The sequence below is a fragment of the Leptonychotes weddellii genome, chromosome 4 (assembly GCF_054177405.1).
Source record: "Leptonychotes weddellii isolate Sample4059 chromosome 4, ASM5417740v2, whole genome shotgun sequence".
NCBI lineage: Eukaryota > Metazoa > Chordata > Mammalia > Carnivora > Phocidae > Leptonychotes > Leptonychotes weddellii.
In genome coordinates, this window is record NC_138372.1 from 40,180,647 (window position 1) to 40,193,033 (window position 12,387).

General features: G+C 46.2%; 1 protein-coding gene across 1 annotated transcript in view; it reads left to right on the plus strand.

Moving 5' to 3' along the window:
• Window positions 1–4,403: 4,403 nt before the first annotated feature.
• Window positions 4,404–12,387, plus strand: part of MROH7 (maestro heat like repeat family member 7) — a 43,659-nt gene continuing 35,675 nt past the window's right edge. Inside the window, exon 1 of the mRNA XM_081817184.1 lies at window positions 4,404–6,431. Coding sequence (XP_081673310.1) covers window positions 5,201–6,431 — 1,231 coding nt within the window. The 5' untranslated portion in view covers window positions 4,404–5,200. The remainder of the gene's footprint in view (window positions 6,432–12,387) is intronic.

Consider the following 12,387-nt stretch of genomic DNA (forward strand, 5'->3'; position numbering starts at 1 on the left):
GACCCTAGCCAAAGGCAGACGCTTAACTGACTGAGCCACCCAGGCGCCCCTCAGCTGTTACTTCTTTGAATGTTTTCAGTACCCTCTCTTCCTCTGGAACCCTGACTAAGAGTGTTAGATATTTTGTTTTGTACCACAGTTTCCTGAGGCTCTGTTTGTATTTTTTAGTCCATTCTCTCTGTTGTTTGGATTAAGTAAATTTTATTGATCTGTCTTCAGTTTCACTGATTCTGTCCTCTGTCACCTCCACTTTATTATTGAGCTGGACAGCAACTTAAAATTTTTTCAGTTGTGTCTTTAAAATAACTTCTATTTTAATTTCAGTTATTATATTATTTTATAACTTCTATTTCTTTGCTGAGATTTTCTAGTCTTTCATTTTGTTTCAGGAGGATTGGTAATTGCCTGGTGAAGCATTTTTATAATGACAGCTTTGAAATCGTTATTGCAAACTCCAACACCTGGTTCATCTCAGTGTTGAAGTTAGTTACCTTTTCTCAAGATGAGATTTTCCTAGTTTTTGGTATGATGGGTAATTTTTGATTGTAACCTTGACATCTTGGACATCATGTTAAAGACACTTTTGATCCTACTTGAATCTATTTTAGCTGGTAATCAACCTGTTAAGGCTCCGAGTGTGGGTTCTGGCCTGCTTTTACGGACCATAGTTCCAATGATAGTTTTCAGAGCCTTGGAAGCTTTGTTCTTCTGGCCCTGCTGGGGCTCTTGTTCATTCCCCGTGGTACTGCCTGCAGGCGCAAGATGGTGTTGCCCTTGGCCACCTCTTGTTACCGGGAGGCCAGGAGCTGTGGGACCTGGTAAATTCTCTGCCACTGGGTGGAGAGCCCAGAGAGGCAGGGCTCCTGCAGGTGGATTGACCTGCCACTGCCCTGGATGTGGAATGGGGATTAGGGTTCCCCACGCGGGGCGGGGGCATCTCTGTTGGGCTTCCCCTGTCCTGGTCCTTTGGCCAGAGGGAACAGGCTTTTTTATGTATGCACACACACGCTCTTGGTGGATCTGCGTTGCGGGCTCTCTGGTGCTCAGTCTGGGATATATGGGAGATAAAAAGAAAACCCTGGGCAATGAGACCAGTGTCATCCCTCCAGTCCTGAGGCTCCGAGCTGGTCCACTGCCTTCTTCCTAGCTTTCAGAGTCCTTTTATGGTTGTCAGTTGAATCATTTCCAGGACATCTAGTTGTCCTTGGAAGGGAGGAGCAGGGAAAAGTGAGTCTACACCCTCTTGCCTGGTACTTGTATTCAAAACACTGTGTCACAACATACATGGCATAAAATGCACCATGACTGACATTTGGTACCTTCGTCGTGTTATGCAACCACCATCACTATCTAGTTGCCAAACACTTCCGTCACTCCAAGAGGTAAGCCTGTTCCCAGCAAACGGTCACTTCCCATTCTCTTTCCTTGGTCCCTGGCAACCTCTCTCTATCTGCCTTAGTCTGCTTTTAGTCTCTCTAGAATTGATTATTTTAGATATTTCATATAAATGGAATCTTACAGTATGTGGACTATTCCATTCATCTGTATATCTATCCTTATGTCAGCACCACGCCACCGAATGCAATTTTATTTTTTTTAAAGATTTTATTATTTATTTATTTGACAGAGAGAGACACAGCGAGAGAGGGAACACAAGCAGGGGGAGTGGGAGAGGGAGAAGCAGGCTTCCCGCCGAGCAGGGAGCCCGATGCGGGGCTCGATCCCGGGACCCTGGGATCATGACCTGAGCCGAAGGCAGACGCTTAACGACTGAGCTACTCAGGCACCCCTGAATGCAATTTTAAAGGAAGATATGTGCAGCTCGATTTAGAAAATGGTATATTGGGAGCAGTCCCTACATACAGGAGTCGTAGGCAATGGGATCTGCACTAGGGTCTGGCAGTGGTGACGGAGATATGGGGGGATATTTGGGAGCTTTTCTGGAGCCAGAGTTGGCAGAACTTGGCCAAAATTGGATGCAGCTAGTGAGAAAGAGAGTAGTCAGGGATGATATCATTTCTGGCTTGTAGAGTAGTGCCAGTTTCTAGAAATGGAAGAGAAGAGGAAGTTCTGATTTAGGGGAAAGCTGGCATGTTCTGTTTTGGATTCTCTAGGTGTGAGGTGCCCCATGACAGACGTGTGTGTGCACGTGTAGGTGTGTGACTGCATTCTTACAAGTGCTTAACATATTCCAGGCCCATATAGCTGATAAATGTGTTCTCCACGAGGAACTGGAAGACCCCCTGATAGTTACGCCCCCTGAGGGCTCCAACAACCCTTGTTCAAGGCCTGGAAGGGTTCACTGAGGAGGGAGGATGGGAATTAGTCAGTGATTCTCTCAGTCTTAGACAGGATTAGCTGGTTGTTTTGTAGCTGTTCTCCGCCCTCCCCATTTGGGGCTCCAGGGCTTGGGAAGCAAAGGCTTGTGGCCGCCGAGTCAGCAGTGAGCTCCTTTGGCTCCGCCATGTCCCATCCAAGCCCCTCAACAACACCACTCTTCCCAGCACACAACGTCCCTTTGGTGGACGGGGAGACATGGGCTGCCCCCGTCACTGGCAGGCAGCTCTGAAGCCTTGCCTGTCTGTTGAAGATGAAAGAAGAGAATGAGGGAAAGAAGAGGAGAAGAGTGGGGAAGATCTGTTCTTTTCTCACGGAAGAGGGAGGGTCCGCCAGGGTCGAGACCTGTAGCTGTCTGCCCAGTGACCTGGTATTATGCACCTGCTACGTCAGAGGGGTAGAGATTGTTCTCTTCCATAGGCCAAACCACGTAGGCCTTCTAAAATCCTATGCACAGCCTCCGAGGCTGCACCTGATGCATATTTTTCCAGGTTGTGAATGCCTCTCTTTGATAGCTGTGGTGTGTGTGTGTGTATGCATGTGTGCACACACACACTTACATGCATGCACACAGGTGGGAGGGGCGATGACGGGAAGATCTAGGGGTGTTTGGAGCCTGAAGATTTTTTTTTTTTAGGCTCTTCTTTAAGTAAAAGAAGACAAAATTGTGAACACAAAAGTAAGTATAGTACCCTTGGAAAGGGACTGTGTAGGCCAGGAGTCCTGAATTTTTAAATTTCACTAGCTTCAGGGTCAAATCAGCCCTGGTGCTGATGGTAAGCGGCCACTTCCTGCTTCTGAAGCAGGATGCAAGCTATACATGATCTGCTTGCTTGGAATGAAGGCAGCTCCCCCTGCGCTCTGAGCACCTTACTCCTCTCTGCCCGCAGTGCCTGGCAAAGGGTAACAGAAAGGTAGCTATCATTTAGAGAGGCCTTCGGGAGCCCGTGTGTTCTGTGCTAGGCACTGAAACCACCACCAGCATGGGTGGCAGGCTTTATGCTTCCCATGTTAGCGCTGAGCAGGATGAGGGCCAGAGGGGGAAAGTCTTTTGCCCAGGCTCCCTCAGACTAGTGAGCAGTTGAACTGGGATGGAATCCAGAGCCATATGACTCCAAATCTATGGTGGTTCCGAAGCCAAGCTATAAAGAGGCACAGCGAAATTTATAGAATGAGTAAATGATTTCGTGAATGAGTTAGTGTGTGAATGAATAATACATGAATAAGCGATGAAATGAGCTAGCGAATGAATGAGTGAAGAAGACATAAGAAGAGGAAGCAAGCAGCTTATTTACTGAACAGTTCCTGTGTGCCAGGTGCTATGTTAGACTCTCCGAGGTCTTGCTGCCTAGTGGAGAGACCAGATATTATTATGTGCCAGCAAAGGAGAAGTGGACAAGGTACCCGGGGAACTTACAAGTGGACCTCACCTTTCTCGCGGACCTGGAAGGCTCTTAAGCTGGAATCTGAAGGGTGAAGCCATAGGTGCTAGCCAGGGAAGGAGTCTGGAGAAGGGTACGCCTAACTCCTGGAAGGCCCAGACCGAACCCGGGAGCCTGGCTCTTTGGAGAAACACAGAAGCATTGAAGGGTGGTGGAGTGGAGTGGGGAAGAGAGTCTGGAGGGGCAAGAGGAGTGAAAGGGGCATTAAGGCCAGACACAGAAGGGCCTTTTAGGTCCTGCTGAGACCTGGGAATGTTGTCCTGAAGATAGTGGAACGCCATGGAAGAGTTTAGGTGGATGAGTGGCATAAAGAGATGGTCTTGGCTTCCCTGAGGGCTGGTAGGGTTGGTGACATTCTTTTCCTTGACCTCCACTTCCTTAAGTATATAATGGAGCAATAATATCTAACTTCTAGGACTCTGTGTGTGTGGGGGGAGGAGGGGGGCAGATTTGGTTAGCAGCTGTGCATGTCTGGCCTGACTTTGCTCAGCAAGCATTGAGAAAACACACTTCACCTGACTCAGTCTTCTTCTGTGTCTCCTCGCAGGGGCCCAGTCCTGCTTAAGAACACCATGAATGCAGGTGAGCTCTCCCAGTGATTCCCACAGGGAGAGGAGCCCAAGGGTGCAAGTGGGGTAGGGTGGGGAGAGGGTTGGGGAATTCACCCTGCAGTCCGATTGCTGGCGTGAGGCGGGCTCTGGTTTGGAGGACTGCCCCAGGTTCTCCTCCCAGGTAGCCTGCCCCACTCAGAATAGGCAAACTGTCAAGGCCAGTTCGTAGCCCTGCCAGGGGCTGTTTTGGGAACCCAGTGCCACAGCCATCTGCAGAGTAGTTCTAGAAATTTAGGTTGGAAGTAGGGTAACCCCTAAGGAGGCTCCTTCTTGCCCTTTTCTACCTTGGTCTAGTATTTATGGACTTCCCACTGGGTGCTAGAGGCTGGGGATGTCCCAGGGACTAAGATAAGCATGGTTCTTGCCACCTCTTCCAGAGGCTAGACCACGAAATGGGTCACTGGAATAAAGTAGGATGAATATTTTGCCTGGGGGAGTGGGCTTGGCAAAGGACAGCGGGAGGAAGTTCCAAGCCAAGGGAATTGCACTGGTTAAGGGTCAAGCGCTGAGAGGAAGCAGGGTGTGGCCAGAGAAACCCCGGGGGATCTGGCTGCGACCCAGAGTGCAAGGCGCAGAGCTGTGTGGATGGGGCTGGAAAGGTGGGCTGGGCGTGGTCACGAAGTACCTGGGAAGTCATGCAAGGGCTTTCATCCTAAGGATAGTGGGGAGCCATGGAAAGGTTTTAAGCATGACTTAGAAGGTGAAGCATGCTGAATTTGCCTTTTTCTCTCTCAGGAGCATTGCAGGGAGCTCAACAGTTGGCTATTAGAGAGAAGGAAGCAGAGGCATTGAGAGACCGCCAGACCGGGCATGGCCCTGAACCCAGGGGCTAGTCTGGTCCTCTGTGAAAGCTCGAAGATGACACCTAGTCTCAGCTTCACTGAGGCCTCAGATTTAGGCTCCAGCACCATCTCTGGGCCCCACTCAGACATGGGCCTTGCTCCTCTCATGAACCCACCCCTGAATCCTGGCTCAGCTCTTGTTCCAGACCTTAATCCAAGTCTGAGTCCTGTCTCAGAGGAGGCCCCTGGCCTGGTGACTGGTAACACCCTCAGGCCTGCGGACAGCTGGACTGTGGGCCCCGCCTCCCTCCAGATCACCACTTCCCACTCAGGTGAAGCCCTGGGCCCGAGTTCAAATCAGGTCTTGAGGCCTACCTCCCAGAGGGCCCCAAGTCCAGCCTCAAACCTCGTTCTGAGCCCTAGCTCTTCTGAGGCCCAGGGTCTGAGCTCAGGGAGCCACACAGGGCCCAATTCTGAGGAGGCTCTCAACTCCCTCCCAAGCAAGATTTTTGATTTGGGTCAGAGTAACTCCAATCCTTCCAGGCCTGAAGCAAACCCATTTATAAGGCCCTATTCAAGAGAAGCCCTGGTTGTGGGCCAATGCGTCTCCAGGCCAGGCTCGAAAGCACTCCTTACTCCAGCCTCAAACTCTTCTCTGGACCCAGACGCCAACCGGATACTCGGTGTGGGCTCAAGAAACACCTCTAAGCTGGACCTGCATGCGGCTCGAGGTTCTGGTGGGACCCTGATCCCAGATGCCAACGAGACCATCAATGCGGTTTCACATAAGATCTCCGGGTCTGTCTCAAAAGGAGCCTTTGGTGCGGCCTGGAACACAAGTTCCAAGGGAACCATCAACGTGGCTTCGAATGGCAATCGCAGGTCTGACTTGAACATGACCATCACTCAGTCCTCATGCTTGACCCTGATTCCTGGCTCTAGTGATGGTATCAGCCTGCACTCCAGCACCCATGGACCCAACTCCACCCTCTCTCCACCCTCGTGCATGACCCTGATCCTGGGCTCCAATGAGACCCTCAGCCTGGGCTCCAGCCTCATTTTCAGTGACACCTCCACCCTGACACTGAGCAGCCAGCAGGATTATTCTGAGGACAACAGCATCCATGCCATACCCTTGGATGAGAATCTGGGGAGCTGGGGCGAGATGGTCAGCACTGAGACTGGTCAGTTCCCGCTGGGGTTCCCCACCCGTAACACCACAGACGAGGACACCACGGCCTTCCAAAGCATCCCAGAGGGTAAGCACAGCAAGGGTGACAGCCCCAGAGAGGGCACTACCCTGGAAGAATTTTGTATTCAGACTTGTAGGGCAGGGAGGCTAGAGAGGAGGAGTGGGAGGAGGAAGGAATAGCCTGCAGTGGACAGCATGCAATATATTAATTATACACAAGAGATCTAGTGCTCAGCCTCTGTTTGCTGTGTGACCTGGGAGGAGCTACATAATCTCTCTGAGCCTCAATTTCCGTAACTGAAATAACTCCATATCATAACACTTTTATTATGTCCAAATTATGAGTCACACAACTAACTATACATTTCTTTCAAAATATAGGCCTGTTTCTTTCCAGTTAAATTTCAGACCAGGCTTCTCAGGGTCAAGTTTGACCCATGGAGCAGGCAGGCTCTAGGCTCAGCTCACCTCTGTTGAGTGTTTGACATCCTCACTTGAGTGAAGCCTTGAAGGGCCTGTCTGGAGCCTCCGCCTCACTCACCTGGGATACGCAGGAGTTCTGAAAATTAATCCCTTGTCGATTGTTGATGTTGTAAAGACCTTTTCCCAATTATTTGTATCTCCAAATATTTTTGTTTGTTCATGCACCAATACCACATTGTGATTTTTAAAAATATACCATGGCTTTGTAAATATGTATTTACAAAGGTACAATATGTATCTGGTAGGGTGAGCATTCCTCTTTGAAGTTCTTCTCAAAATTATTCTGAGGACAATAGCATCCACACTGTGCCCTGGAGGCTATTAGTAGACTCTCATTCTTCCATATACGTTTAAAAACAAAAAAAATTTTTTTAAGATTTTATTTTTAAGTAATCTCTACACCCAACGTGGAGATTGAACTCACAACCCTGAAATTAAGAGTCACATTCTCCACTGACTGAGCCAGCCAGGTGCCCCTTCCATGTGCATTTAATGTTTGTTTGTTTGTTTATTTATTTACTTACTTATTTTTTCCATATGCTTTTAGAATACATTTGTCTAAGTCCTCAAAAAGTTTTTCTGACATTTTTATTGGAATGTTATTGATTTATCCGTCTATTCAAGTTTTCCTTTATATAGGATATACCCTTTGCTAGAATTTAAAAAAATTCTCCATAAAGGTCTAGTGCTTTTTTTTGGTAGGTTAATTCCTAGGTACTTTATAGTTTTTATTGCTATCACAAAGCATATCTTATCTTCTAATACAATTTCTATTTTGTGCTGGTGATGCTGATGATATAGAGGAACTTGATGCAAGTTGGTTTTTTCTTTTTTAAAAGATTTTATTTATTTATTTGAGAGAGAGAGAGCACAAGCAGGGGAGGGATAGAGGGAGAAGCAGACCCACCACTGAGCAGGGAGCCCAATGTGGGGCTCGATCCCAGGACCCTGGGATCACGACCCGAGCCGAAGGCAGACGCTTAACCGACTGAGCCACCCAGGTGCCCTGCAAGTTGGTTTTTTCTTTAAACAGCTTTATTGAGATATAATTTATATAACTATAAAATTTATCCACTTAAAGTGTACAATTTAATGCTTTAAAAATATACACAGTGTTATGCAACCCTCACCACCATCCATTTTAGAACATTTTCATCACCCCAAAAAGAAACTCTATACCCCTTAGATGTCATCCCCAACCCATGACCCCCAGTCCCAGTCAATCACTGATCTACTTTCTGTCTCTGTAGATTTATCTATTTTGGACATTTCGTATAAATGGAATCATACAATATGTGGTCCTTTGTGATTGGCTTCTTCTACTTAGCATAATGTTCTCAAGGTTCATTCATGTTGTAGGGTGGATCAGTACTTCATTCCTTTTTTTTTTTTTTTAAAGATTTTATTTATTTGACAGAGCACAAGCAGAGGGAGAGAGAGGGAGAAGCAGGTTCCCTACTGAGCAAGGAGCCCGATATGGGACTCGATCCCAGGACCCTGGGATCATGACCTGGGCCGAAGGCAGCCGCTTAACCGACTGAGCCACCCAGGCGTCCCTTCATTCCTTTTTATGACTGAATAATGTTCCACTGTATTCCACATTTTGTTCATCCATTCATCAGTTGATAGATATTTGGGTTGTTTCTACCCTCTGGCTATTTTGAACAATACTGCTATGAACATTCATACATAAATTTTTGTATGGATATGTCTCCATTTCTCTTTGGTATACACTTAGAGATAGGATTACTAGGTCATATGGCGACTCTGTGTTTAAGTGTATGATTTAGGGGCATTAGTCACACTCACAATATTGTACAACCATTACCACTATCTAGTTCCCAAACTTTTTCATCCCTCCAAATAGAAGCTCATACCATAAAGCCACAGCCCCCCATCCCTCTCTCTCCAGGCTCTGCTAAACTCTAATCTTTCTGTCTCTGTGAATTTGCCTACTCTAGATACATCATGAAAGTGGAATCATATATTTGACTTTTTGTGTCTGGTTCATTTCACTTACCATAACGTTCATCTATGCTGTATCATGTATCAGTACTTTGTTTCTTTTTATGGTTGGACAAAATTCCAAGATGTGTACCACATTTTATTTGTCTGTTCACCCATGGATGGGCACTTGGGTTGTTCCCACTTTTTGGCTATTGTGAATAATGCTGCTATTATAAACATCAGTGTGCAAGTACCTGTTTGAATCCTTACTTTCAATTCCTTTAGATATATACCTATGAGTGGATTTGCTGGATCATCTGGTAATTCTATGTTCAGCTTTTTGAGGAACTGCTAAATTATTTCCCAGAGCAGCTGTTCTATCTTGCATTTCCACCAGCAATGTACAAGGGTTCCAATTTCTACACAATTAATCTCTCCTTGCCAACACTTGTTATTTTTCTCCGTTCGAAAATATTTTTTATAATAGACATTCTAAAGGCTGTAAAGTGGTATCGCATCGTGGCTTTGATTTGCATTTCCCTAATGATGACCGATGTTGAGCATCTTTTCATGTGCTTATTGGCTGTTTGTATGCTTTCTTTGGAGAAATGTGTATTCAAGTCCTTTGCCTATTTTCAAATTTGGTTGTTTTTGTTGTTGTTGAGTTTTAGAAGTTCTGTAAATATTCTCTCCCATTCTGTGAGTTGCCTTTTCATTCTCTTGGGTAGTGGTTCCTTTTTTCTTTTTAATAAGATTTATTTATTTATTTAGTTATTTATTTGAGAGTGAGCACGTGCGTGAATGAGCAGGAGAAGGGGCAGAAGAGGAGGGAGAGGGATAAGCAGGCTCTGCGCTGAGGTCTGAGCCGCTCACAACCCTGTGATCATGACCCAAGCCGAAATCAAGAGTCTGACGCTTTATCTACTGAGCCACCCAGGTGTCCTGATAGTGTTCTTTGATGCACAAAAATTTTAAATTTTCACCAAGTCCAATATATTTTTTCCTTTATTGTTTGTTCTTTTGGTGTCATATTCATGAAATTATTGCCATATCCAATATCACGAAGGTTTCCTCCAATGCTTGCTTTAAAGAGTTTGTAGTTTTAGCTTTTAATCTTAGTCTTCAAGTCAATTTTTGCATATAGTGTGAGGTAGGGGCCCAACTTCATTCTTTTTTTTTTTTTTTTAAAGATTTTATTTATTTATTTGGGAGAGAGAGAATGAGAGAGAGCACATGAGAGAGGGGAGGGTCAGAGGGAGAAGCAGACTCCCTGCCGAGCAGGGAGCCCGATGCGGGACTCGATCCAGGGACTCCAGGATCATGACCTGAGCCGAAGGCAGTCGCTTAACCAACTGAGCCACCCAGGCGCCCCCAACTTCATTCTTTTGCATGTGGAAATCCAGTTTTCCCAGAACCATTTGTTGAAAAGGCCATCCTTTCCCCACTGAATGGTCTTGGCACCCTTGTCAAAAATCAATTGACTACATTTATTTCTGGGCTTTCTATTTTATTCCATTGGTCTATATGTCTGTCCTTATGCCAAAACCACACTGTTGTGATTACTATAGCTTTATAGTAAGTTTTGAAATCAGGAAGTGTGAGTCTACTAACTTCTTGTTTTTGGTTTTTTTTTTTAAGATTATTTTGGCTATTTAGGGTCAATCTTTGCTTTTTATTTTTATTTTAAGTTTTATTTATTGGGTGCCTGGGTGGCTCAGTCGGTCAAGCATCTGCCTCTGGCTCAGGTTATGATCCTGGAGTCCCAGGATTGAATCCTGCATCGGGCTCCCCGCTCAGCAGGGAGTCTGTTTCTCTTTCTGACCCTCCCCCCTTCGTGCTTTCTCTCTCACTCTGTCAAATAAATAAATAAAATCTTTTAAAAAAATGAAGTTTTATTTATTTAAGTAATCTCTACACTCCATGTGGGGCTCAAATTGACCCTGAGATCAAGAGTCACATGCTCTTCTGGCTGAGTCAGGTGCCCCCAATCTTTGCTTTTTAATAGGAACATTTTGTCCATTCGCATTTTTTTCAAGATTTTATTTATTTATTTGAGAGAGAGTGAGAAAGCAGGGGAAGGAGCAGAGGGAGAGGGACAAGCAGACTCCATCCCTGAGTGGGGAGCCTGAGTCGGGGGCATCCCACAACCCTGAGATCACTACCAGAGGCAGAGGTAAGGCGAAACCAAGAGTCAACGCCCAACCAACTGAGCTACCCAGGCATCTGTTGTCCATTTGCATTTTTAAAGACAACATGTTTTCAAATTGTACTAGCCTTTTAAAAAACCTTTTCAAGATACATAACATGTATCAGTAAAATATGTAAAGTGTACTACTAATCTCAAGTACAGCTTGATGAGTATTTACATATGTATACATGCTGGAGACTACCACACAGATCAAGACAGAGATCTTTTCCAGCAGCCCAGAACCGTCCCTTGTGACCTTTTCCATTTAATACCCGTCTCCTGGGGCAGGATTTTTCAACCTTGGCGCTACTGACATTTTGTTAGATAATTCTTTGTTGTGGGGATGTGGGTGTGGGTGTGGAGGGGCTGACCTATGCATTGTAAGATGTATCCCTGGGGGCGCCTGGGTGGCTCAGTCGTTAAGCGTCTGCCTTCGGCTCAGGTCATGATCCCAGGGTCCTGGAATCGAGCCCCGCATCGGGCTCCCTGCTCAGCGGGAAGCCTGCTTCTCCCTCTCCCACTCCCCTTGCTTGGTTCCCTCTCTGGCTGTGTCTCTTTCTGTCAAAGAAATAAATAAAATCTTAAAAAAAAAAGATGTATCCCTGGACTCCACCCAATAGACGCTAGTAGCACTTAAACCACCTGTTTGTAATAAACGCTATGTGGAGAGGTACTTGGAAACTATGTAAATATTCCATTCCTCATCAAACTTTCAATGTATTCATGTACTTGTTTATATTAGTATAGACTCATGATTTCTTAGGTTTTTCAATGAACTATAATCTGTTGCTACCACTATTTACTGTGATACCCAAATCGTCCCCAATTTGGCCAGTGGGATCCCCTTTAACCAAGCTTTTATGTCCCTTTGACATGTCCCCATCATTCTTTGAGCTCTCTTGTTTTCCGGTACCAGATGTCTCAGGCTCATTCTGAACTTTGCTGCCCAAATCCCAGGCTCAGCCATTTCTCCGAGAAGGCTTGTTCCTTTCAGTGGAAAAGGTACCTAGGAGACAAGATCTTGGAGCAGGCCATGTTCACTACTATTGGTGTCTCTTCCTCTCCCTGTTGGCTCCATCCTCCAGAAGCCTCTGGTAGTCGAGATGGCCCTGAACCAAGTTCCAGGCACTCATAGGCCCTCAGAAAGAAAGAGACCCATTTTCTTTTGGGTTTCCCTCAGTGCTCTTAAATAAGGGGCTCTATTGGTCCTGTTCAGCCAAGTGCCCATCCCTGGGCCAATCACTGTGGCTGGGGGCATGGGATGCTTTTATTGGCCAAGCTTGGGTTCCAGGCCCACCCCTATCTGAAGAAGGGGTGATGGGTGGGCTTGCATAATCCAGCTTTACTAGCTACATGGAAAGGGTAGCCCACAGGGGAGAAGGGCCTCTTTCACCAGAAGAAAGAT